Here is a 27,782-nt window from a genome sequence, read left to right on the forward strand (position 1 = left end):
AAAGCAAAAGCAAGTTCTCTGAAGAAAACATCTGTTTCCTCTTATTGGTATTTGAGAAGAAACTAACAACTTTGTGTAGTTTTAACATCATGCAAACATCAAGTTTTTTCTAAATTCAGTGCATGAAGAACAAGACAGGAAGTATTGGTGTCCATCAGATTCTTTTCTTTCTCTGAAATCTTTTTGGGGATTTTCTGGCCAACAAAAACATATTGGAGTTAGTGATACAGAGCAATAGGGAAAGAGGACAAAGAAAAACAACCTAATGCTTTTATAAGACAAGCAGGTTCTGAACAGCATTAAACACAGATTGGGTTTTGTTGAGTTGTTTTACTTCCATACTTACTAAGAAATACAATAGAAAATCACAAACTTGAGATATTTTACCACAACATAAACAGAAATTATAACAATTACATGACCTATTTGAAATTTTCTTTTGCTTTTGAAACCAGCTCTCTCTTTTAAAGTATCTGAGTATGTAAGTGGAATTTAAAACCAGTTATTTCTAATTGTATTCAGCTGTTTCTGTTTCTTTGGTGGGTGTGGGTGCAGGGGGACTGCAAGTTGAGTAAGGGGACTTCACTTCTCATGAAGTTTAGGGGTCTTATTGTCTGGATATAATGAATAAAAAAACTAAACTCTGGGAAGAAGTTTGTACATTTTATGCCAAAAAATTCATACCCCGTGTGGTGTATAACATTTAATTTCTTACAATCACATTATTTAAATTGACCACTAAAGATACATTAATTCCACTCTAGTAGCAAACCCACATTTTAATGAATGAAAAAGAGGTAATTGAATTTATTTATTTTTTTAATCCCTTTATTCTTTCATTTAAGTTACTGAATGACTCAAATCTAGATCATTAAGCTGATATCTAAGAGCTACCACATCTGAAGATGCCATTCTGCAGCAGAAAGCCCTTAACATCCCCCCACTGCCACTACAAACAGCATTTACAACTCTGTTTGAAAGGGGAGCAAACCAAAATCAGCAGTTTCCTAAACATATGCTGCTTAGCCATGACTACAGAGTCACTTTGGCTTGTGAAATTGGACCTCACATGCTCTGTACCCAAACACTAAACCAAAAAGAAAATAGCATTATGAAAATGGAATAACAGTAGATTTTTTCCTTAAGTGCTGATAATGCAAACCTGACAGGGCCTCACTGCAGCGTCAGCCACTTAAGTTACAACATACAGGCAATTTTTGCGATGAACAGATCCTTTTAAAGTTCAATGTCCAGCTGTGTAACTTGGATCTAAATTGGGGTCAGTGCAACTCAGTCACAAATCTCCACCAACTATTTCCCGTCAGACTGATACTGTCAAAACAAACGAAGACCCCTTTTTGGCCTCATTCCTTCCCAAAAATATTTGAAACTTGGCAGAAAATGTCCCAAAGGGGCAGACTTTGGGGCACAGCTTGTGTATTTTGATTCTAAAATGATGGAAAAGCAACTACATACTGTACTCAGCAAAAGAAGAACAACTATGTTATTTTGGCTTGGATTGAACCCAAGGAGCGTTAACACCTGTGTCTTCATTTATTTTGGACTGGACTCTACAGTTAGTCAATATTTTGTTATTCTGGTTTCCCTTTTGTGTACGTTTTTCATGCATCATTACTATATTTGCATGTTTTCGACCACAGCAAGCAAATGTTTTTACCAGAAACACTACCTACCCAGCATCAGATTGTAGAAAAAACGTTGTTATCACCATACAGTTGGATGTGACTGTTGCTGCAGGCACATATCTCCCTGAGGCAACACTGGAGGCTAGAAATAAAGCTGACGCAAAAAAAGAACATTATATTTTTTATCCAAATGAAAATAAACCAATTTTAAACTGCGGCAATATATCAATGATCCAATCAGTGTCTGGTAAAATATTATGTTTTCTCATGTTGTACCCACAGTGTGTTTTACTGGCAGTTTTATGTGATAGACCAAAACAAAGTAGCACTTAACAGTGCAGTGGAAGGAAAATAACAGCTGGTTTTCAATATTTTTTCCAAATAAAACTGAAAAGTGTGGTGCGCATTTCGATTCAGCTCTCCTAACTAAATACTTTGTAGAACCATGTTTTGCTGCAGCAACAGCTGCAAGTGTTTTATTTTATGTCTGTATTCATTTAGCTCAAGCAACATGTACATCAATTTCTAATTCTTGCCACAGATTCTTAATTAGATTTAGGTCTGAGACTTTCAAAGTGCCGTTTTACAATATGAAAATACTTAAATGTAACCCCTTTTATTGCACCTCTGACTAATGTTTAGGATTGATGTCCTGCAGGAAGGTGAACCACATTTCCAAGTCTTTTTGGCTTCTGACAGCTTTTTTTTTTTTCAAGATTGTCTTGCATGTTTACCTCCATTCATCTCCCCGCCTATTTTGACCAGCTTCTCTGTCCCTTTTGAAGAAATGCATTCCCACAGCATGATGTTGCCACCACCATATTTCACCACAGAAGTGGCATGTGTGGAGTATTTTTTGTTTCCAACCACACATAACATTTTATGTGAGTTTTGTTCTCATCTGACCAAAGCCAGATGAGCTTTGGTCATCTGGCATGAAGTTGTTTGCTTGCTGTGACTTCTGCATGACTTTTGGCAATATCCAAAAAGTCATAGCTTTCTTTCAATGGCGACTTTTGTCTTGTCACTTTTCCATAAAGTCCACATTTGTGCAGCCCACCTAATTATTCACAATTGTGTTCATGTTTTTTTGTTGAAATTCCAGTATAATACCTCAAATGTTGTGGTTTAAATGTGACAAATATTCTACAGTTTGAGAAATATAAAAATATTAGCATGGGACTGTATGATGGGATCAATATTTCACAGTAAAGTTTTATCATTCACATGACACACAGATCCCCAAATCACTCCATGTTAATAAAGATGTTTGTGCAAAACCCAATGAGCATGTGATTCTCTATTATAACTTTATCACTATAGCATCTAGCCACGTCACTTTATCTATTTTTGGCATTTTGCAATGCAGGTGCCCTCATCGGGCTGAGAAGGTAGCAGCTTATTTCCTGAGATCAGCTCTCCTATGACAATGACTGAACTAGACTCGGCAGATGCTCACACAATGACCTCTGATGGCAAACTGGCAACAAAGAAACTGTAGGAAAATAAAGACTGCTTTAAATAACAAATCAAACTTGGGTGTGTGATCTGGTGTGAATACAAACCGTAGGTGCAGAATGCAAAATTATTCAGGAAGTTGAGTCAGTACTAGCTGAACATAAAACTGCACCAATAGAAGAGCTAGAAGGTGTCACAGTCCTGGGATGTTTGGGTTTTATCCGCGTTTGTATCTTGATTATTTCCTCATTATCTTTGGCAATTATGTTGCATTTAAGTGGTACTCGGAACTGGAAAATTCCGACTTCCCAGTTGGAAAAAAACAACTTTCAAAGTCACATTTCCCACTGGGAGACTGGGAGCAACTCCAACTACCAACAATTACGGCTCATAAGGCTGACTTTGTGTTTCAGTTTGGCCACTCTATTGAAAACGTGATTATTTTTGCAAGACACACAGCTAAGAGTGTCTCTGAAATTAGTGTTACATGTAGCGCCGTCAACTATCAACTAATCAAATTAAAAGTGGCGTTTGCTCATGGCAAATAAATTTTAAAATGATGTTTGTTAGAGATAACGCGAATACTGTATAAGGGTGTTGACATGTTGAAATTCTGATTTTTTAAAATTAAAAACGACTTGGTTGTGACGTCAAACCCAGCTCTGAGTTCTAACTGGAACATAGCATTATCTCATGTGTCTCTTCCCTTCTCTATAATTACTTCCACCTGTTGTTTTAGCCCTTTCTGTGAATGTACTCCTCACCTGTGTCATGATTCTTACATCAAACCCTGTTTCTAATCATGCTCTTTTGTGTGTTCCTAGTTCTCTGTACGTGTTTTTGGACTGCTTCATCACTTATTCTATTCTAATGTCTGCCTAATTGTCTGTTTCCCTTTGGGCCCTCCTCAAAATGACCATATCATGACCAAGAAATTACTGAAAAAAATAAACATCACTAAAACATCACACTGTTCCAACCTGTCTTACTTATCCCTGAACACAAATTGGGTTTACTAGACCACATTTTGTAAACTCTAAACTCTTGTATTCAATGAAAACAAACCTGTCATTCATATACACCATGTACAGTATTTGCAATCACCTCCACAATTATTTACACTCCTGTGAGGATATGTGCAACAGCCTTAAAATAAATTACATTTGTCTTATTTCCCTTACTGTGGTCCACTTTGCGGTATAAACCTAATGCTAAAACCCACTCAGGACAGTTTCACTTGTTGTAAACCTTTTAATTATTACTCTGATGGTAGATATGGGAGTGTTTAGATTGACCCCTACAGATACTGGACATTCACAAACCTTCTTTTAATGGCTACTTAAAATTGGTCTGTCCTTGACTTTATTTACGACAGGAAATCATGTCCACTAAAATTGTACTGTCCAAATATAAACAAAAACATTGCAAGTCAAGCTTGGTAGAGCATTTGATCAACCACAACCATCTCATTTAGAGACCAATCAACGTCATTATGTAAATGGCCTTTCACAGTTTTGTTGGGAAACAAAATATCTGGAAAAACAAATTGATTAATAAATTAATAGGCAGTTTAATCAATGTCAAAAGTAAAAAAAACTAGTACTCAGCATTTCTCCAGCTGAACTTTTCTCATTTTTTATTCTAACAATCTACCACTGCTGGAAAAAAAACAAACATTTAATTTGTGACTTTTTTTAGATACTTAATGCTAATAAATGGGATATTTCTTCATTGAAACAAAATATATAGCTGGTTTAATTGTGTGACTACTACTAAAATGTGTTATAAAAGGTTGGTTTCTTACAAGTTTGTGAAAAACGTTTTAGAAATTATTTTAAAAAATTAATAAATAAGAAATAAACATACCATGGAAAATGAATTAAGATGTGACACTCAAAAAGACGATGTTGTTTTAATATTCTTGCCTTTGATTAGTATCTTTAGGTGGGCAGAAGCCGGAGCTTGTATTAACGGCTTCAAATACTCAATATACAAATACATTGTGCTTTAATCGCCAGTTTTTTTCCACAAAATGAACTAAAGCAAATAACTTTTGTTTGGGAAAGGGACGTTCCATTGTTTTCTTTTAAATCTTTCAGCTGCTGCCTGAAAGGTTTTCTACTGCTTATATGGCACTTAATCTGACAGTTTGTTTGCAGCATAGTTTAGTTGTTCCCAGGCTAACACATTTTCAGTATTTATTGCAGTGCTGTTAATGTAAAGCTGTTTAAGTCCCGTTACACTTTGCAGACCCTGCAGCCTCTTGGGGTGGGAACAGTGCACTGCGGGTCTGCTGCTGAAGGACCAAAAGGTTTTCCTCTGGGGGGAGGATAGTCAGTCCAGGAGGAGAGATAAAAAAAGAGATTTGTTTTAACAAAGACTCTTGGTAATTTTTTTCCCACACAGCCGCTCGGCTCTCTCAAACTGTAGATACCCATGAATTAATTACAATGTTTTATCTTTATTAGATTTTATAGATGTATATCCCATGTATTTATACATGTAAATATGTCCAGATAGTATCAGTGTTTCTGATAAGGCAGTGTCAGATTCTGCAAGGTTTAATTGTTTTTCTTGGAAAGACATGACCCGCTAAATTGGAGATGTTTGTTTTGCAGATCTCAGCTTCCTGCTCACTTAAGCAGGGTAAACATTAGTGTCTGTGATCTCAGACTCTTTGTGCACTTTTTCTGCTGCCCCAATCTGCTCTGATTTTTTCTTTCCCATAAAGACTATTCCATATGTCTGCATGCTCTTTTTTCCACAGTCTGGTGGAGGGCACATTATTCCTTTTGTTGTTTCATTGGCTTGTCATGCTCTGTCATTTGTCGTTTCATGCATTTGATGGTACGCTTCACTTTGCTTTCTTTTGGTCTTCTTGTTTCTCCTGCCCTCTGATTGTGAGTCAAAATCTCTTCTGGTGCATTTTGTTATGTGAAGAAGTTTTGAGTTTCATCACTGTTGGTCTTCCACTCATTGTGGCGTCCTTATACTGTCTGTAAGTCTTTGGTTTGCGGTTTTGACGGATCACTGTGTCAGGGATGCATCACACCCACACAGGTCCTAGAAAATTCCCAGTGCCGGAAGTCAGATCCCTCCAGCTGCAGCCTGTGAGGAGTTTGCTTTTGCTTTTGTTATGGATCACACTGCCTCCCTCAACCCCACACCCCCTCTTCTTCCAAGTGCAAGCATTCCCCTCTTGGGATGCACTAATTCACACAATTGGCTGCAAATGCTCTTTGGACAAAGGTTCCCACCTTATCGAGCTCCGCTTTATCAGTGCCAGATGTTTAAGTAAAACATTGCAGCCTCACTATATATGTGTCTAATCCCAGGAGCAGGTTTAGCTGCATCCTGAGGCAGAGCGTGGGCCCTGGGCCTCCCGCTGAGGTCGACATCAGCGATCTTTTCTCGTTAGCTGGTGACTGGTGTAGAGAGTTTGTTTACGATAAACCGCCAAATTCCCAGCATCTGTGGGAAAATTCATGTGGAGGAATAGAAGTGTATCCCGTCTGGTGATTTCTGTGCCATCGCTGGAGTAAACACAGTTTGTTTTTCCTCAGACCTCCAAGATTACAGCGGGAACGTGGTGGCCCAATCCAAAGACCTAAATGACAACAATAAACATCTGGCTTGGAGACATGTTTTGCAGATACTTTACGAGATCTCATATTAAAATGATTTGACTTGACCCTGATTTATTTGTGGACACTGTGGACACTGTGGACATTCCTTACTGTAAATGACTCTGTTGTTGTGGCTCAGCCAGAAAGCATCCTTGAGGTTAAGAGATCAAACAGCTTTCAAGCATTTTTTTATAGAAGTCATGTCACGCTGCTTGACTTCTGTGCAGATTTTTCCCCCTGTTTATGTCATTAAGCTCCAAAATCTTTTTAAAATTGCTTCTCTGACTGGTTCTTTGAAAGTCTACAAAAGTCTGTACATTTAGGCTAAATATGGATTTTTTTTTCTCCACTATTTAATCTCAGATGCACAATACCTGGCTAAAGTACGAATTTTTCTTGAACATGTTCACATTTTGTCAAGCTGTAACCTCAATCTTCAATCAGTATTACATTAATTTTATTAAATAAACCCATGCAAAGCTGGTTGTCCAGTGATTGTGATACATGTTTCTAAATGATAAAACACAGCTTGCAGTGTGCTACAAACTCTGTAGGGGCCACAGCAAACAGGCCTTTTGCTCAACTCTGTTGAAAAACATTTGACCTCCATTCAAAACACTGTGCAAAAGAAAGCTAAAACTACACATCACCCTGAACGCACCATTCCCATGGTGGAAAGTGGTTGGGGTGTCATGCTGGGGAATGTGTTTCTTCACTAGGAACAAGGGAGCTGGTCAGAGTTGATGGGAAAATTGTTGGAGATAAAATCATTTAAATCCTCTGAGAAAGCACTGTTAAAGGCTCCAAAAAAGACTTAAGACTTTCACCTTCCAGCAGAATAACACCCCTAACCAAACAACCAGAGCTGCTGCGAACTGATTTAGATAAAAGCATAAAAGTTTCCTTCTACTATTAGGATCCTGGATCTTGGAGTGAAATCAAATCTAACCTAACCATGTTTCCATTTCAAGCTTAAAAAAGTGTGGGGGTTTCCTTTTTGTATTCTTACTAATCAGGCTAATTGTTGTTTGCAGTACAAGTTACTATGTTTCTTTGCATTTTGTCCCTTTAAATAATTTGGCAAGTGTCCTAAAGAAGGCTGTGTAAAACAGTCAATGTGAAAGATTTAATAAAAGCATTCAAATGTACAAAAGCCTCTTTACTACTGCAGAAACCTCTTTATTACATTAATTTTATTAAAATAATATAAAATATCTTATATACAGTATTGGATTTTTAATCCAGAGCTGGTGTGAAACCTCCAACTCTCTACTTGGAGTGCTGATTTCTGGAGGACTTTCTATCAAATTTTATCCAGTTGGTGGAAATGTGTTTTTTGTTTTTACTTATTTCTTTTAATGGTCTGATACAACAAATTGAAAAATGTTCAAACCTGGTCTTAGCTGAGACTGTTTATTCATCGTTTAGCTTTATTGTAAAAGGTTTGGTAACTTCTGGTTCAGATCAAATCATGCTCATGTGTCAGAATGGCCCAGTTAAAGTTCAGACATACATCCAGTTGTGAATCTGTGGCAAAATATTCATAATCAGAATTATGTGGTGCTTTGTGTTGCTCATAAAGTCACATCATAAAATAATTTTTTTAAATGTTGTGGATTGAATGAGACAAAATTAGAAAAGTCAATACTTTTGCACAGAACTGTACGAGCATGAACTCTAAAACTCAGACCATAAGAGTTTTGCTTATTTTGTCATTTTAAATATGATTTGTTATCCCTGACTATGCCAAGTAACACATGCCTTTGGCGTCACTTGGCTGTTGTCGTTCAAAGCCTTTGTCACTGACAGTGAGGTTAGGGGCTTTATTTTGAGCGCTGACGAATAGCTTCCTCACGGCACGGACACTCGCAGCTTGCTGCTGCTGGGCCCCCTGGGACAAAGTGACCCCTCCACTCTTGCCGTCATCACCAGTAGGGTCCCATGTGTATCGGTGGTCCTGGGAAAGTTTTAGATTAATGCTGTGGGAACATGAACTGTACACAGACATCAGTGACAAAAACAGAAAAAGGAGGGAAGGTCTCTGTGTGTGTGTATGTGTGCGTGTGTAGGTGTGTGTGTGTGTGCGTGTTTGCTGTAAGAGTACATCCATGTTGTAATCTAATGTATGTCCATATGCTGAGTATTTTTTGGTGCCAATGAGAATCTAGAAGTTTGTACATTTCTGCTCATTATCCATCCGCCTTTCCTTCACCTCATTTTATTAGAACCAGGAGGCGGGGGAGGAAATGGACCAGCCGTGTTTTTTGGAACTGCTCAAGAGCTTTGAGCTTTCTGCTTTGGGAACGGAAGTGCCAGAGGCTGTTAATTTAGGGAGACAAACTTGTATCTGGTTTGAGTAACAGACTGACTTTAGGCTTATTTCTGTGTGCCAAACTGTCAGGGAGATTTCAGCTGTTTTATACCTGAAAACATATCTATGAAAACCCCTGAAACACTTATCAATTAGACAGCTGAGTAAATGTCAAAACATGCTGTTTTTATATAACGAATAAAAATAGCACAAAATCTTAAAATAGAGGTAGTAAAATCTTTGTGTAACATAAAGCAAAAAAAAACAAAAAAACTAATTGAAAGATTTCACAATTTCTTTTCCCTCTTTCTCTTCCTCCTCCACCAACGCTCTTCCCAAGCCTCACTCTTCCGCCCCCTTTTTCTTTCCCACCCTCTTGCGTACAGGCCTGTGATCCATCCTTAACTGTTTCCAGACGTGTGCGTGCAGCCGGCCTTAACCCCCCTCCCAAACATAACAACAAACCACCCCTCCACACCCTCACCAGCTTTATCCTCTGGCCTTCTCAGCTGTGTGAAGTTACAAGGTCTTTAGCAGTAAAAATATCATTTCAGTTCATCTGGGATGCTGCTTTTGCATCAGTCTACAACATGATATCCCAAGCCAGTTCGCTTCTGTCGGATGCATATGTGAATGCCTTCATTTTCACTTTGGTTTACACCAAAACCAATTAATGGCTCAGCATGACCCCAGAATAACTTGGACATAGCATTGTTGCTATGTCCTATGTCCATATCTGCCTGCTGCAGATATGCACATACTGACCGGTTTGTGAGGGTGCAGAATGTTGGCGAACCAGGAACAAAAGGAGACGCACATTGTCGCTCTGTCCTGGTGCAGCGAGGCATCAAATACCTCCAGACTAGCTCAGGAGCCAAGAAAGAAAAAAACTTCGTGATGGATCACATGCTTTGTTTTATTTTGCCTTTAAGCTTTACAAGCGCAACAGAGTGTTCTCACAAACACTTGTCACTTAATTTGAGCTAGAGCAGCATATGTCAAGCCGCCATCATTTAAAAGTTGTTTTGTCACGCTTGTGAAGCTGTGTGTAATCATTAATGTAACCAAAACTGGGTTTTTTCTGTTACTTTGCTCAATTTGATGGATATTTGTTAAAGATTCTGATTACTTTCCAAAACAGGTCACTGCTCTTATGAAAACAATCAGCAACCTTAGATAAATCATGTTCTTTTTATTATTCAAGAATTAAGTGCAGGAGTTGATGTAGCCTTGGTAATCCCTCGTCTGAGAAATATAATATCTTCTTTGGAGTTGCCCAGCTTTGCTCTTTTACTTTGTACTTGCATAGCACATTATTAAATCCAGAGGATCCCAAAACACTTCACACTGCAATCAGTCATTCAGCAATTGTGGAACATGTACAATAACGTAATATAAATACACAAAAGCTTTTGGGGTAAAATGACTGTAAACATGTCAGGTGAACAGTTTGGACATCTAGAACATTTAGAACTTTTTCCACATGTTGTTCTTCTGTGATAAACAAACAGTAGAACAACAATTTTTTAAACAAAACTAAAATTTTACTATTACAACCAAGAGTTGAAAAGAGATGCAGTGATGGAAAAACGTGGATAAGATTACTATGTAAAGTCTTACATAATTTGTCTGAGGGTTGAAAAGCTGTCAAAAACATTTATCCCATCTAAGTTACATGGGATCACTAAATTCAGTTTTTAATTCCAACAAATGCAGAAAATCTGATCCACGCTCTTGTCTCAAGTCACCTTGTAAACAGTAAATGGTAATGCTTTCTTTACAACTCTCTCTCTCCCTATATATATTGAAAAAGACACTGTTGGAAGATTTCAGCTTATTCAAAACTGAGTAGTTAGGCTGCTTGACCAAACCAAAAAGAGAAGGCATCTGAGTCCAGTTTTAGTTGCTTTTTAACAACTGATACTATGGTGTTTTTCCAACATCATTTGCATTTTTAATGATACGCCAAAGCTTAGGAACCTTCTATTTATTCAAGTTATACAAGCTGTTCCATTAATTACTTAAAAAGTTTTTTTTTTTTTTTTTACCAAGAGTATTTTTGACTTATATTTTGTTAATTTTGTGCTTTATTTTTGCACATTTTAATACCATATACATTTATGGCTTTTCTCGTGTACAACACTTTGAGCGGCATGAATCATAAAGACTCACTTCATGATTGCACCATCTTTCTTTTTGCAGAATAGTGGGGTCACGAGGCAGCCACAATGAGGAGGCTGATAGCGTCTGTGCTCCACCTGATGGTCGCTTTAACGGGTTAGTGTTCAGTTTCACTTGACAAACAAGAAGTGAAAATGCATAAGAAGATTCTTCAGAAGTTTTTTCTTCCAGAAATGATAAATGAGATGTAAAAAACAGAAAATACTTATTGGTACTCTTTATAAAGTGTGAAAATATGCATTATTTATTCCAGCAACATAAACTTTCACTAAAATGTTGAAAAACACATCCTGCTTTCAGAGATAAATGTATTTTTTTTAACCAGCTCATCATTAATGCCCCATTTAATACCTGCAATCTTAATAGTTTTTTATATCGCTTCACAAGATAATAAAGAGGGATCTCTGCACATTCATCTTTGCACAGTTTATCTAGATCCTCCAAAGTCTTGAATTAGTTCATGTACTCTTGTCTCTCCAGACTATCCCTCAGATATTCTAGAATAAACAGGCCCGCAGATCCTCCACCATAGAAAACAGTGAACAAGATCATCTTTTTCACATCGGAAGGGTTAATATCAGTCTCATTTGATCATTTTGATTCTAGTAAGACAAACTCTATAGATATTATTGTGATGGCGGAACAGAAAATACATTTTCCAGCTAAAGAACAGGCAGCTGAGAGATGGGTGGCATTTAATTGTGGTTGTGAGGAATATTTTTTACCTCTTCTCCCAAACTCCTCACATGCTGGTAAGTTAAGTATGCATCCGTATCTAGCCTGGTTACAATGAGCAGAAGAATTAGGCCTTTTGGAAATACCATATACAGTATATACCTCAGAATAACAATAGCGAAAGATCCTGGAGAGTTTGATCAGTTTACAAAGCAAAACATTGACTTATACAATTTACTCAGTTACTCTTACTTTAAGGAAATTATTCAGTGTGCCAAAAAGTAGGGTGAAATTTGTTTATTAACCTATGACCTTTCCCCCAATTAATAAAGAACTGATAACACTTCAATTCTTCATGCAAAAGATAAATGATGCTTCTCTCACTTTGTATCCATCTGTGTTTGACACGTCGTCTTCATCCTCCCTCTCATCTGCTCCAGACCACTCACATCCTTCAACAGTCATAGATAGGACAGGATCTGACTTACATTGTTGATTTAACCTCTGAACTTCTTCTGCTATCTCTTTGACACCCCCCTCTTACATACTGACCTCATGTCTTGTTGCAAACTGCAGCTTTGGTGCATTTCTGCCCAGAAGTGCGCAGCCTGGAGATCACCCCTGATGACAAAGAGTTTGTCCTGGCTCAAGGCTCATCTCTCACCCTAATCTGCTCCGGCTCCAGCCACGCAAAGTGGGCGCTTAAGAGGGACGATTCAACTTACTACCTAAACCAGCTAGATGAGAACATGAAATCAAGATACAAAATCTTTGAACTCGATACTACGTCAGTTGCTCTGAACCTAACAAGTGTGAGTTGGGTGCATACTGGCGTGTATCAGTGCGTCGATGATATTTCTGACGAGATAAAGGAAGTGGCAGTGTTTGTCCCAGGTAGGGTGCGCCTCATTTCTCGTTAGCATGACCTCTTGCACTAACTCCGACTGTCAACTTACAAATCACCTCTCTCTTCAGATCCTGAAGTTTGGTTTGTAAAGAGCGCCCACGGCATGGTGACGAAGACCAGTGAAGAAAGCATCGTCCCTTGTGTGGCCACCAACCCAAACATCACTGTCATCCTGTATGAGTGGGACACCAACAGGCCCATCAAAGGGCATTATGTACCAAGTGAGGGGTACAGGGCGCAGCTGGAGGACAGAGCATATGTGTGCCATGGAGAGCTGAATGGGGAGGTCAAAGAGTCTCAGGAGTTTAACGTCATCAGTATTATAGGTTGGAGTGCAGCTCACAGCGCCACCCACTACCAGACACTCACTAACACTCGCATTTTTATTCAGTCCAAATCGAAAACTAAACTATTGAACTTAAAAGTCACAGAAGCAATGTGTTTTGTGTGTATTTGTTATGTTTTTTTAGGTAAAATTCTGTGTGGACAGTTTTACAAATCATTGATTGAAGATCATACCAACATTACAGCTGTTTTAATGATTTAAAAAAGCGCTGTCATTAATTATGTAGATGAATAGATCAGCTCTTGAAGGTCATTGTGTACTTTCTTTAAATAAGATTTTAAGAAACTAAACAGGAGCAGCCATATATCAAACACTGCCATAAATCATTAGATGAGAATATTGTGTTAAGATGCTCATTTTATCTGTTTTAATTTCTAATTATTAAAATTGTTTCACCAAATAATTTGGTGACTGAACCAATTTGCCATCATGCCTACTCTGCCCCGCAACCTCTCTTTCCGTCCTAGTGGCCGAAGACATCAACCCTTACATCAACAGTTCAAAGACGGTCCTGAAGCAGGGCGAGCCGCTGACTATAAACTGCACGGTGCACGGAGTGGAGCTGGTGGATTTTTCTTGGGATATTCCACACACTGCGGTGAGTAGGAGTGGAGCAGAACAAGCGCCTTTGTTCAAATCCCCCTTTGTGATTTCTCTCCGGCCTCATAACCAAGCCCAAATGGAAACAAGATGTAGCGACACACCTCAGTTTGGATTAAATATTGCTTTAAAAACATTCAATGTGTACTTGACCAAGTGATCATTTCTTCACACAACATTTTGTTGCTTGTTGGGAAACTCTATAGAGTTTTCAGTATTTGTTTCAGCTTTACCTAGCGAACCATTGTGTTTAAGGTTGAAGTGATTGTCTCATGCAGATGTGTGTTGTACAAGTCATCACCAACAGATTCCCTTTTGCTGTCATTGCTCACAAAAAAAACAACATATTTCAATCATATTTCTTTCTGGAAATGATTTTGCTGATTGTATTTGTACTTGAAAGTTAGATTCTCCAAGTTCTCAGTCAGAATGACAACAAATACCATTAGTGAATTCAGAATTCCTTAAAAAGTCAAAGATGTTTAATGAGCCCCGTGTTTAATGTCTAAAATGATTTCTGTGCATATTTCCAGTATAGAACATGATTGCTCAAAAGGCATTAGATGAGAGGAAATGAGAATGAAATGACAGTCTTGTTTTGTTTTGTTCCTCCCCTTTAAAGGTTGTTAAGGTTAAACCACAAACGTATTTCTCCCCGAAGATGCACTCCTGCCTGACCTTCCCTCGCACTACAGTGGAGAACAGCGGAAACTACGTGTGCCACGTCCAAGAAATGGTAGCGGGCGTCAAAGCTTCTTCAAGCGTCAACATCAACGTGCTTGGTTAGAAACACACACAAAATTCAAACAAACTGATCCTGAATAGATTATTATTGTGCCTCACTCACCACAAAAGGAATAGTTGTTATTATCAACACTGGGAGGTAAAGAGTAGAGATGACCTGTGTTTGAAAGAAGCAAAGAGCGTTTTTATTTATTTTTCATGGATTGGATCTGAAATAAACTTTTTGACAAAGTGGGCGATCCCGGAGCGATGCCCTATAAAACACACCTGCAAATCATAGCACACACCAGCTTTATATAGACTGTAGGTGGAAAAGTGTTTAACCAGGCATATAAAGTCACCTACTTACAACAGCAGATTGAAAGCCAGTAAAAACAAGGTTTCTCGTACTGCACAATTTATTCTAGACTTTGTCTCTTGACCATCACTGCATACGCTTGGGGTCTATGAATGCTTACTCCGTCTGCAGTGAGGCATAGAGTGTGTACAAAAGCTTTAAATAACTTGAACCTTCAGGTTCAATGGAGACAGAGGACCAGGACATATTTTAGTTTTAACGGAACACATTAATGGGAAAGAAGACCATGTCCTGACAGCAGCAGTTAGCAATGGACACCGATATTACCAGCTACTGTTTTTAGTAAAGAAACACAAACAGACCCAAATAGAAATAGACCCAACTTAACACAGCTAGCTCATTTGTTATTTTCTGTGGTTTTATTGCTCTGTTGGGATGAAAGACACCTCATAAGGAAGTCTGTTGCTGTCCCTATAGAGTTTTTCTGGTATGTAATACATTATAGTTAGGTGTCTCTGGCCAGAAACACATATACTTTAGCAGTACTTTAAGCCAAAAAATCCGAACAGAGCCAAAGGATTCAGCTGGTACACCTGGAATTTGATGAATACTAAAAACAGACTTGAGTGACTTTTGTCCATTATGACTCCTAATGAATATTTTCAGACTAGCTCTTGAAAAGTATGTATGTCCTTTGAATTTTACAAAAAACAATAGGGACACAAATATGTGGAATATTAATAAAATACATTTACGTTTCTAGTTGTAACATGACAAATAGTTTGACTAGTATGAATGATGAATAATTTAGTAGACAGATTGGCTTTAAAATCTTATTATTTCCATTTGCCCTGCTAACCAGAAAGGTTTGCACTATTATTATTTAAATATTTTTTCAGTAATACCTGTGAAGTATTTTTAACTTCTTTATACTTTGAGAGCCACTGACGCACACAAAGGACCAATATTAGCATGCAGAACTTTGCAAAAGTAAAGACTTGCAAATGAGTTCTTCTGAAAGGCAGCAATATGAGCTTTCTCCAAGGTGGACCTTGGTTCAAATCCCTGTGAAGGCTTTTTTGGGTGCAATTTGCATGTTATTTTAGGTATGAATAAAATTTGCATTTAGGTGTAAGTATCTGTATGCATAGTTATTTGCCTTATATTGATCCAGTGAACTGGTGACCTGCCATGAATATGCCTAGCAACCAATGGAGGTACTATTCCTCAGATGTTTATCATTCAGAAGATGAATTGACAAGCAAAATTTCTGATGGCTTTAATAGATTAAATTGATTTCTGCAGAATAATTCTGTTATTTAAGTTGTCATACTGTAGATCATTCACCCGCGGACCTGTTTTTCTATCAGAACACGGTTTTGTGGAGGTGAAACCTGCTCAGTGGCAAAACATTTCAGCCAAGCTTCAGGAGAACGTGGAGCTGAGAGTGGACATTGAGGCCTACCCTCCCCCTCAGGTTCGCTGGACCAAAGACGGGACCACCATCAGGGGAGACAAAGCTATCACAATCAGACAGGATCATGAAATAAGGTAGAACATCACCCTGAGTTTGCAGCTGTGCCATGTTCCTAGAAACACAAATTCAACAAAGCTGCAATATGAGGTGTTCAATATCCTGTTTGATTTAAGCAATCCACACATCTAGGTCCTGTCAGTCAGCACACAGTGAGACCTCCTCACTGAAATATAATACTCTCCAGAGGGAAGAACTTCATCTGTCAACACACAGGAACCATAAACACCAAATACCTGTCACAACTCCCTAATGCCTTTCAGACAAATGGCCCACAAGGAGCTGTGCTTTTCCCATTTTACACACTCTCAAATGAAGAAGTAATCTCAGTAATGTGTAAATCATATACTGCATTAAAGGATACAAAGCAACAATATTTTTTCTCCTCTCAATAATTAATGGAAAAATCTTTATTGGCAACACAATGAACAAACCTTTGCAGTTGTCTAAGTCTTTGAGGTTGAAAGGACTTCTTGCTATCAACCTAATCATTCGCTCCCTCTATGGATTCTCTTTCAGATTTAAGTCAGGATTCCTTGATTACTCTAAAATATTGATATTATTTTCAAAATACAAGTCTGGTTTCAACCTAAATTGTTAAATGTCAATGTAGTGGAGCTGGAATGCAAGCTTGGAGGCTGACATGAAGTCATGTAGTACAAATTCTCTCATACCTGCTATTCACTTTCAGTGCTATTAGTTACCAGTGAAGACCAGTGATGTGCTTTAAAATCCTCCATGTTCTGTTCATGCTTGTTTTGCCTCAGGTATGTGACCGTTCTCACACTGGTGAGGGTGAGGACTGAGCATAACGGCGTCTACACGGTCATCATTTCCAATGGAGACGACAGAAAGGAAATTATTTTTGACCTGGAAGTCCAAGGTGTGAAGATGCATTTGATACGTTTTTTTTTTTCTCACGAATAAAACCAACTATTTAAAAATTGTTTTAAAATAAGTTTTGCTGATACATAATGTCTGCTTCAATCTTTTCCGTGTAGTTCCTGCTCAGATTAAAGACCTGACCGACCACCATTTCCCAGGGATGAGAGACGTGGTGACCTGCGTCGCTGAAGGGTTTCCAGCTCCGATCATACAATGGTACAGCTGTGACGGCATGCTCAAGTGAGTCACTACACCTGTAATGCCACAGAACAAACACTAGAGGGCTGACCTTACACGGCTCACTTCAGAGCATCTGCTTTGATTTCAGCTCTTTGTTGATGCAGCTGGCGTGATTTCTGTGCTGTCCGGCTTTAGGTGTAGCAACAGGACAGCAGCATGGCAGCCGCTGAAGCCACAACCGGAGGTGGTGAGCATCCAAACCAATGTCAACAACAGCCGGGCGCGTAAAGTCAGCGTGGTGAGGAGCCAGGTGATCTTCCATAATCCTCAGCAGATCACAGTTCGCTGCGAGGCCTCCAACCAGCCCGGGGACGTCAGCACGAGGGACGTCAAACTTGTGTCCAGCAGTAGGTGTCCCTGGGAAATGTTATTTATTTATTTTAATTAAATTAACTAAATACATCGTAAAAAACTGAAATAAAACACAAGGCAATAGTAAATTACCAAAATGGCACCCTTGGTACCAACTTTTGTTAAAAGTTACCACTTTTTCTGCGCTGTCTCAAATGTTTCTGGTGCTTCTTTTTCTATTGCAGCGTGGTTCTCCAAGGTGGCAGTGCTGGCTGCTGTTCTGGCCTTAGTGGTCATTTTTATTTTGTCGATAATCATCCTCATCGCTGTATGGAGGAAGGTACGACATGCATGAATCCACTTATTCCAATCCAATTATTCCCAGTACACATTTCTCAAAGAGAATATAGTAAAGATTATAAAAGATATGTGAGATTTTCCTCCATCTTTGACTTTTCTCCCAGAAACCTCGCTATGAAATCAGATGGAAGGTGATAGAGTCTGTGAGCCAGGATGGACATGAGTACATTTATGTGGACCCCATCCATCTGCCCTATGACCTTGCCTGGGAGATGCCCAGAGAAAACCTGGTGCTGGGTGAGTCTTGCCTGCAGCGCTACATCTGCTTAAACACTGACGATGTACGGATGAATTAATTTTAATAATCATTAGACATGAGGGTACACCTCCGGTAAGTTGAGGTAATGCAAGGCATTATAACTGCAAGTGTCACAACATGAAAGTTAAATTGAGCTTTGTTTTTAAAGATGTTCAGCCTTGGTGGAGGTGTCATTTACACTTGGTGCCTTTTGAGAACTAAATGGGCTATTAAATGACTTTGTAAAGTAAACATATTTGTTTATTTTAAGGTTTCAGGCCTCATTAGCTTTCTTTATTCATTATCTTACCCAGAAAAGGGCTTGTGATATAAAAACTATATTAGTATCTAGGCACTCCAAACCTTTTTAGGCAGCAATTATCAGCTATTTTTTCAGCTTTTCTGAAAATATAAATAAAAAAATAAAATTTGTATGTCTTCAGAAAATAGTGGAGGGATTTTCTAAAATTTATTTTTTTTCTTATCTATAAAACAACAAAAAACAAAAGACTAATTGTTTTGTTAAAATGTTATGTACTCTTTTATGCATTTCAGACCCATTTCTAATGTAAAAAATAATCAAAATTATTATTTAAGATTGGATTAGATCCAAGTGAAGACAGCAAAAATGTAAAAACGCCTTTTAAATAATAACTTTGAACACCTACAAACTGTCATAGATTATTCATTTTATAATTGAACTAATTTATTAGAAACATCAATATAATTTAATGAAAGTGTAATATTCCTTCCCAATTTTATTGTTGATAGGTTTACTAAAAGGGGGTTTAAACAGATTTTTTTTGTTTGAAAAATCTGCTGTACTTATGTTTCCGTCTTCTGTGGTTGCAAAAAAAAATATTGCCATTCCCTTTTCTTGCTCTAAACAGACTGCTCTTATTCTTCCTGTAGCTCAAAGGAAGACAGACAGCTTAAACTGGAGGTGTCCCTCCAAGGCTTTAGTTTTGTTGGTGCTTTGGGTTGTCTGCATGCAGTCAGCTACAGCATACATAATGAAGCTTTTGAAACCTGTCTCACTGGCTTCAGTCCATCTTCACTCCTAAGCTGCTTTTTTAAAGTTTTCTTGTCGGATGCTTTCTCTAAAAGTTAGAAACCGCGCTGCTTAGCCGAAAACATCTGATCCCTTCTCAGTTAGACATCCACTTCCGATGAAAAGTCCTCTTTAATCGAACATAAACACTTTAAAATTCAATTTCCTTTAAAAATGAAAAGAGAGTTACTTGTCCTGAAATTATAATGAAGTGTTTTTTTTGTTCTTTTTTCCTTTTGGTCTGATGTGTGCTCCATTCACTCTGCGTCCCACTGAGCCCTTCTTTGTGTTTCAGGTTGCACGCTTGGATCAGGAGCATTTGGCAGGGTGGTCGAGGCAACTGCGTACGGTCTCACGCAATCCCACTCCAGCACAAAGGTGGCAGTGAAAATGCTGAAATGTAAGACACACAAAGTAAAAAAAACAAAAAAACAGTGCAGAACCATGTGCGTAGTTTGTGAGAGCAACAACAGGAGACCCCTGTGTGGCTGTCAGATAATGTGACACCAGCTCCATGTTCCTGTGAGCTCAGAGAGATCAGCAGGCCCGCTGAGCTTTAGTTTTGCTGCCAGACTCATTTAGGATTTAGCTCGCAGGTTTTTGAGGCTGTTTGGCAAAAACACAGCGACTACTGCTCTCTCTATGCTAGGTTCTCATATCTCACACTGTTCTACTTTTAAACATATTTTCGCTCCTGTTTCCTGTCTGCTCTCATTCAGCCACAGCCAGGAGGAGTGAGACTCAGGCCCTGATGTCCGAGCTGAAGATCATGAGTCACCTGGGACCTCACCTCAACATTGTTAACCTGCTCGGAGCCTGCACCAAACATGGTGACCTTTACTATGACAATAAAATAAATAAAATTATAACACTATATAAATAAACTAAAATTAAAATTAAATTATATAACACTGGTTGTTTTGTGAAGTCTATGTAGGTGTTTGATTATTCTTATTTGTAGAAAAATATAAAAACGATTATCATTTTGCTTCTGCTCAGAGTTGTGCTTTACTTTGTGTTGGTTCAAAATATTTAAGATGTATGTATTTTATTTTACTAAACACTGCATTACAAGAGCCTTTCTTTGTGTATTATGTCAACGCCTCTTTCTTTCTGCTTCTGCCTCTCAGGCCCTCTCTACCTGGTTACTGAGTACTGTCGCTATGGTGACCTAGTGGACTACCTGCATAGGAACAAGCACACCTTCCTGCAGTACTACGCTGAGAAGAACCAGGACAGCGGATGCATCATCTCCAGAGGAAGTACCCCTCTCAGCCAGAGAAAAGGGTGAGAGGAGCAGAGAAAATGCATTCAGAGCTGCACAGTCTCTACTTTATTATCCATAAAATTCTGTTGTTGCAAGTGATATAGCTCCAGATAGCTTGGGGACACCCCCTCTTATCTCGTGACTGGAATTGTTACAGATGTTACATGTGATGGGGTGGCTGCTAATTGTGTCACTTGACTGGTCTTCCCTTACCCCTCACACACACGTGTAATTTTTCCTTCCAGGTATGTGTCCTTCGGAAGTGAGAGCGATGGAGGATACATGGACATGAGCAAAGATGAGCCCTCCTTCTACGTGCCTATGCAGGAGCAGCTGGACACAATTAAATATGCAGACATCCAGCCGTCCCCGTATGAATCCCCCTACCAGCAGGACCTCTACCAGGAACAAGGTGTGACTGCAGCCTGTCCCGTAAATCATTTCATTAAATCTACTCTGGAGAGTAGTGGGGAAAATCTGTTTTCCAGTCACACAAAAGCATAACGAATTCTGGATTATGAGCACAAAGCAAAAAGAAAAATTTGATAAACAACTGTGACGGATATAAAGCAGAGTTATTCAGTAACCTCCGGTTGCTCGTCATAGTTGAGAAATTTCTTTATACATTAGACAATGCAGTTTATTTTGGACCAAGCGTACAAAGATTTAAACAATATAAGAAGCGCACGAGCGTCACATCACACAATCACAGCATCTCACTGAAGGTCAGCCATTATAACGCCTGAAACGAATCATCTCCTTTGGTCTCCCATTGATTGCTTCTCCCTGTTTCGTCCTTAAGGTGGGGGCAGACTGGATCTGGTGATCGGCGATTCTCCCACCCTCACCTACGACGATCTCCTAGGCTTCAGTTACCAGGTTGCAAAGGGAATGGACTTCCTGGCCTCAAAGAATGTAGGGTGTTAAACATAGTGTTTCAAATTAAATAGTACAAATAAGGTCTGAAACTTGATGTACTGACAGGTAAGGTTCTATTGACTCCCTGTGATGTTTCCACCACAGTGTGTCCATCGTGACCTGGCAGCCAGGAACGTATTGATCTGTGAGGGCAAGCTGGTGAAGATCTGTGACTTTGGCCTGGCCAGGGACATCATGCATGATTCCAACTACATCTCCAAAGGCAGCGTAAGAAGCAAATTAATCAGTTACAGTAAATTTTATTATTAGAGATCAGTTTTTTACTGGCCAAATGTTTTTTTTTTTAATTTAACACCTAATCTGCCAAGTCCCATTTTCTCACTAAGGATACACAGAGACTAATTTGTTGAAACATTTAGTGCTACAATATAACAAAAACTGACAAAAAAAAATATCCAACAGATTATGCTGATTTATAGTCTTAAAACATACAGAAGTTAATTTCTATTCATCATCTCATTTATGTGTATGTAATGTCTGTCAAAAACATTTCTTAACTAACAAGACATTTTTGCCTATCTTGTATTCCACTGCAAACCAAAACAACATTTTACTGTACTGAAACGTCATACAGTAAGCAGAAGGACTGTATAATACTGAGGAAAAACTACAAGCAAACTCTTCCTACCCCTGCTAATTTCATCATGTTTTAAAATGTTCTTTAATTTCTGAAAGCGTGTTTGTGTGCTTTTTCTTTTTTTTCTTTCTCATTTAGACATTCCTGCCCCTGAAGTGGATGGCACCGGAAAGCATTTTCCACAATTTGTACACCACCCTGAGCGACGTTTGGTCATATGGCATTCTTCTTTGGGAAATTTTCACTCTGGGTCAGTATGAATTTTGCATAACTATGCACACTCAGAATGTGCAAAGAAGAAAAGGATCTGTAACCATGTTTTTAGTTTTACCTGTCAGAGTTCTAGTCAGATCCAGAATTTTCCTGCTACATTAAACTGAGGCAAATCTCAAACCCTGCATCCGACTGTATGTACATAACTATCTGTCTGAAAACTCATATTGGGTCAAAATCTTATTAGTCACAGTCAAGCATTGAAATCAGCATTTCCTTGCTCAGGGTATTGTAGGTTTTGTTTAGTTTTCTTTCTTTTTTTTTTTTTTAACAATCTTTTGCTTGTTTGCTTGGTAAAAACATGCTCACAATCCGGCCTCTGTAAGTGCAAAAGAAAGATCCTCTGTTCTTTTATGTTTCAATATGGCTGCACTTTTGTGATCTGTTTTTTGTTGTCTTAAACGTTCCCTGCAGGAGGAACTCCTTACCCTGATTTGCCCATGAATGAAATCTTCTACAGTGCTTTGAAGAGAGGCTACAGGATGGCCAAGCCTGCTCACGCCTCTGACGAAGTGTGAGTTACGTTAACACTGTTCCTCCCAAAATTCCTCCTCTTCCTGACTTAAACCTTTTTTATGTTGCAGGTATGAGATCATGAAGAAGTGCTGGGATGAGAAATTTGAGAAGAGGCCCGAGTTTTCCCTCCTGGTGCACAATGTGGGAAACATGCTGATGGACAGCTATAAAAAGGTACATAATTTGTACTGGATTTTACTTCTTAAACTGTAGAGCAGGGCTGGTCAAGTCCAATCCTGAAGATCTACTATCCTGCAGCTTTTAGATGGATCCCTGCTGCTGCACACCTGCATTAAACAAATGGCTTATATTAGGTCTCTAAGAGCTAGGAAATGCTGATGAGGGAGTTCAGCCATTTGATTCAGGTGTGCTAGTGAATGGATGCATCCAAAAGTTGCAGGACGGTAGCTCTCGAGGGCTGGACTTAGGCACCCTGCTGTAAAGTCTTTATTAAAACATTCCATCAAATATTATCTGCAACTTAGTGGAGGGTAGCATTTAGTTCCATTTATCTGTTGCTAAGAGTTTTTCTATTCTTGTCTCAAGCTTTGATCAGGAACAAATATTTATGTGCATTCAGGAAATAACTATTTGATCTCATTCTCATTTTTGGTCAGCTATAAACAAATGAAAAGGCTCTCTTTTTATTGTAATGTGAAGAAAGAAAAATAACCACAAGTACAATGAAAATTGCACAAAGGTTAAAAATTGCCAGTCACTGAGTTAAATCCAATAATTTGATTTCTCTGCAAAATATGGCTTACCTTGCTAAAAGCGCTTTTCTTTCAAGGAGGTGCAGTGATATGCTTCCTGTAATTTGCTCACATCTAAGGACAGATTTAGATTGTATAGTATACATACAAGACAATATATAAAATATATACATGCAAATGATGGCTAAACCTTCTGGTGCGGGAAAAAATATACCAAAAGAAAGTTAAAACTGTTTTCTGCAAAGTCCTATCTTTGCAGTTCAATGTGATTTCAGACTGGGAATTCTGTAAAGGTGATTTTAATTATGATTTACCCACATTCTCCTTACTTTTTCATTCTTCTACTTCACTGCAGTGTCCAAACAATTTGTTTGAGCATTCACATCTCTGTCATGAAAAACTATACATTCAGCATGGTCATCAAGACCACTGGAATGCATAGCTTACAAGTGAGGCACTTGAAATATAATCTCCTGCCTAATACGGCTTTCAAACGGTTCCTTTCACACGACGATGATTGCGATTCGATATATTTTGCAGTTCTATTGCAGAACTTAACAAGATTTTACAACTGGTCATAAGATGTGACTCAGAGTGCAAATAGTACCTGCTGGTTTATTTTCTAAGCCAGTTGTTTTTATAAATTGCAGAAGAAGCAGGTAGACGAGGAAACACAACGCAGTGCCAGGCAGAAAACTAAAACCTGTGCAAACACTTTGCAGGTATAAGATGCATGTAAAGGAAATGAAAATCCATTTTTCTCTAAAGGAAGTCGGTTTGTTTAGTTTGTTTATCTGCAAACTAATAAATCCTATGAAGAGAATTAACTTTACATACCAGAGAATTAAACCACGATTAACACCTAATAGGAAGAAAACAAGGTTAACTAAAGAGAAACAGTCATGGACTGTGGAGTCATTTTGAGTGATGGAATCAAATGGATCTTATAATGGAGATTGCATGAAGAACATGAGCCTCTTTCCAATGTTTAAGTCATCTCTTTTTAACATCTTGTCTTGTCAACAGATTGTTTCAAGGAAAAGATGGACTCTAAATGACAGCCAGAAAACTGTTGGATTTCTGCATTTTTTTAATAGAAATAAAAAAAGACATTTCCATAATGAGACCTTGTCCTGTAAAGCTGTTCTGTTAACTCTTAGTGTGATAATGTATATTTTTTCACTAGTACCTCCAGATTGTTTAGCAGCATAACAGCATTCATAAACATGTGAAGGAAACTCATAAAATAAATCTGGCTGGAATGACTGGAAAGCATTAGTATTATTAAAAACCTCAATGTTGGCGAATGTTGAAGCTCCAGGTTTGCTTCTATATTCATAAGATAAATACATGAAAAATCTGAGGAGTGTTTTTCTGGATGCAAAATAACCCAAAATACTCAAATGCTAAATTAAACACCCCTTTTCACAAGAAAAATATTTAGGAGTCCCTAAGAAATGTAACTTGTGATAAACGGGTAACACTGTAAGAGTTACGTCATTTCAAAACGGCACCTGACATCAGATTGGTTTCCAAAAGACTCGAGTACCAACTTCATGTTGTATGTCTGTGTTTATGTGCGTAAACACACTGCACCAACCTCCTATTCATGCTACACTCCTCTGACTGACAATCTCTCCCCCCATTTTCAAACAGAGATACAACCAAGTGAATGAAAACTTCCTCAAGAGCGATCACCCTGCCGTGGCTCGCACCAAACCTCGGCTCTCCTCTCCATTTCCAATTGCCAACCCAGCCTTCGGCTCTCCCTCTCCAATCACTCAGTCCTTCCCGGGCCGCCACAGCCAGAGCCCGAGGCCTGGAGACGGCGGGCGAGAGGCAGACACACAGGAAGTCATCCCTTCATACAACGAGTACATCATTCCTCTCCCAGACCTAAAGCCTGACGACGTTTTCACTGAAGTGCCGTCGGAAAGCCCTGCGAGGTACGGACCCTCCTGCAGGAATCAAGCAGACTCAAAGAGAAATGACTGTGTGTTATGTTTTTTCCACCACACACCCACACATCCAGATGTTGAGCTCAGACAGTCGTTGTATTACGTAGGTGGATTTAGAGATGTGTTTTTATGGCTTATACAAACACGGAGCCAAGCAACGGCTTTATATGGCAAATTTTTAGCCACATGAATTTACAGTAGTTTGTAATTTCCCCTTTTAAATAGCTGTTTGTCATATTTCATTATGAATTTAAACAGGCAAACTTAAACAGAGATATTTAAACAAAGATGTAGGTCTGAATGTGTTTTCATTTTTTGATTATTTGAAATTTCTTTTGCTTATGAAAAAGCTCTTGAGGTCTGCCTTTAGTTCTGTGGTTTGGTTTCAGGTTGTTGGACCCCTCACGAAAATAAAACAGAAAAATGTTTGGTCAAGAGTCCCATTTATTTGAATATCTCCCAAATCACTTTGATCTGGCAGAATAAAGTAAAAGTTTAGACATAAAACATCCACATTATCTAAAAGGCTCAGCATATTATTATTATTATTAAAATTAACAAATATTTGTACTTGCTCCATAAGTAAAAATTATGTGCAAACACGACAACTATTTGTAACTAGAATTTGTGTTTACAGCATATAATATACATAAAGCTTACTGTTTAAAAGAGGAAGTAAAAAGATCGACCGAAGACAAGTTTCTGTTCTTATTGAGCTAAACTAAAATAATTATTGCAGTACAAACTGTATCTTTCTGTACAATTTAAATGAGTTTTTTTCTGCTCTCAGCTCTCTGGCTGTGGAGGAGAATGCTGACTCCACATCTCGGGACACGGCGGAAACTCTTCCGGAGGAAGACCGGGTGGAGAACACGAGTGAGAGGGACGCACTGCTGGGCTCCATGGGGACGCCTGAGGTAGAAGACAGTTTCCTGTAGCCCTGTGTGGGAAGGCCGAGGAAACCGAACCCCTTTCTGTAGACTCAGAAGAAACCCGACTAAAACTGAAATGTAGCAAAAACTGAGACTGAGAAACATTCTCTGTAGTTTCACTGAGCTCTCAAAAACTGCTTCCTCCTTTGAGAGTTTTTGTTTTCTATCTAAAGTTACAAATATGGTACAATGTTTCTCACTCTTCTGGGAGCTTGCCAGGAGAAGAATAAGGTCACATTCCTACACAATCAGTTTAACCAAAGTAGTGTTGATGTTTACTGTAGTTGCCAGTTCTGTCAGACACTTATAAAGCCTTAGGCGGTTCAGATTGTGCTTTATTATTTTAGTAACACTAACTGTTTGTCTTTTTGACTGACTTATCTGAGAGTATGTGACTTTTTTTTCTTTTTTTTTTTTTGGGAAGCGGGTTATATATATATATTTTTTAGCTTTCACAGAGAAAAGTAATGAGGACCAATCTAAAACAGAACATTGTCTCACAACAGTGATTAACACTAATTTGAAAACATGATATAGACACTTTATTATTAATTTACACTTTTATTTTTGCATTGTACTATTAGCAACCTTATTCGTGGTAGTATGTTTATAAAGTTTCATTTCAAGAATCAGAAATGCAGGTACGTTGGTGCACTGTTTGAAAATGATACGTTTCTATTATTCCTTTTAGTGGTATTCAGTGTATTTTTGTGCCTGAGTCTTTATTAACATCTGATGTTTTGTTTTTCATTGTTGTAGGCTTATGTCATAGTTTTTTTTATCGGGTTGCACTTTATTTAGAGAAAATGAGGATATTTGCATTAAAGTTACAGTACAGACCAAAAGTTTGGACACACTTTCTAATTGAATTCAATGAGAAGGTGTGTCCAAACTTTTGGTCTGTACTGTATGTTACTGAGTGAATGTTAGAAAGCTACAACATAGAGCCACATTAGACTGGGACTAATAGATTGATTCGAATCAAATCTAATATCTGTGAAAGCAGGGGAAACTCTCATACAGCATATCACTGCCTTAGCACAAGATGGCACACATGAGTGCCTTTTTATTGACTTTTTTTTCCCCCCATAGCTGTTACATAAAGGTTGCTTTAATGTACATTATATAAATTACTGTTAAAATGTCAAACTGATAAATCCTTTCAGTACATTTTCCACCTTTAATGTGAGAAATACTCCGAATCGATTATTTAACC

At 38.3% G+C, this 27,782-nt stretch overlaps 1 protein-coding gene across 1 annotated transcript in view; it reads left to right on the top strand.

Moving 5' to 3' along the window:
* The window catches only part of pdgfrb (platelet-derived growth factor receptor, beta polypeptide), a 32,152-nt gene extending 4,846 nt beyond the window's left edge, over positions 1-27,306 (top strand). The window contains exons 2-23 of the mRNA XM_028009452.1: positions 11,244-11,318; positions 12,474-12,791; positions 12,873-13,130; positions 13,618-13,748; positions 14,373-14,532; positions 16,163-16,343; positions 17,094-17,209; positions 17,328-17,451; positions 17,587-17,798; positions 17,988-18,082; positions 18,207-18,339; positions 19,687-19,791; positions 20,111-20,221; positions 20,522-20,678; positions 20,904-21,070; positions 21,461-21,573; positions 21,682-21,804; positions 22,313-22,424; positions 22,862-22,961; positions 23,032-23,137; positions 25,333-25,622; positions 26,425-27,306. Of these exons, the coding sequence (XP_027865253.1) occupies positions 11,270-11,318; positions 12,474-12,791; positions 12,873-13,130; positions 13,618-13,748; positions 14,373-14,532; positions 16,163-16,343; positions 17,094-17,209; positions 17,328-17,451; positions 17,587-17,798; positions 17,988-18,082; positions 18,207-18,339; positions 19,687-19,791; positions 20,111-20,221; positions 20,522-20,678; positions 20,904-21,070; positions 21,461-21,573; positions 21,682-21,804; positions 22,313-22,424; positions 22,862-22,961; positions 23,032-23,137; positions 25,333-25,622; positions 26,425-26,572 (3,309 nt within the window). The 5' untranslated portion in view covers positions 11,244-11,269 and the 3' untranslated portion in view covers positions 26,573-27,306. The remainder of the gene's footprint in view (positions 1-11,243; positions 11,319-12,473; positions 12,792-12,872; positions 13,131-13,617; positions 13,749-14,372; positions 14,533-16,162; positions 16,344-17,093; positions 17,210-17,327; positions 17,452-17,586; positions 17,799-17,987; positions 18,083-18,206; positions 18,340-19,686; positions 19,792-20,110; positions 20,222-20,521; positions 20,679-20,903; positions 21,071-21,460; positions 21,574-21,681; positions 21,805-22,312; positions 22,425-22,861; positions 22,962-23,031; positions 23,138-25,332; positions 25,623-26,424) is intronic.
* Positions 27,307-27,782: the final 476 nt, after the last annotated feature.

Source organism: Xiphophorus couchianus, chromosome 23 (assembly GCF_001444195.1).
Source record: "Xiphophorus couchianus chromosome 23, X_couchianus-1.0, whole genome shotgun sequence".
Classification (NCBI taxonomy): domain Eukaryota; kingdom Metazoa; phylum Chordata; class Actinopteri; order Cyprinodontiformes; family Poeciliidae; genus Xiphophorus; species Xiphophorus couchianus.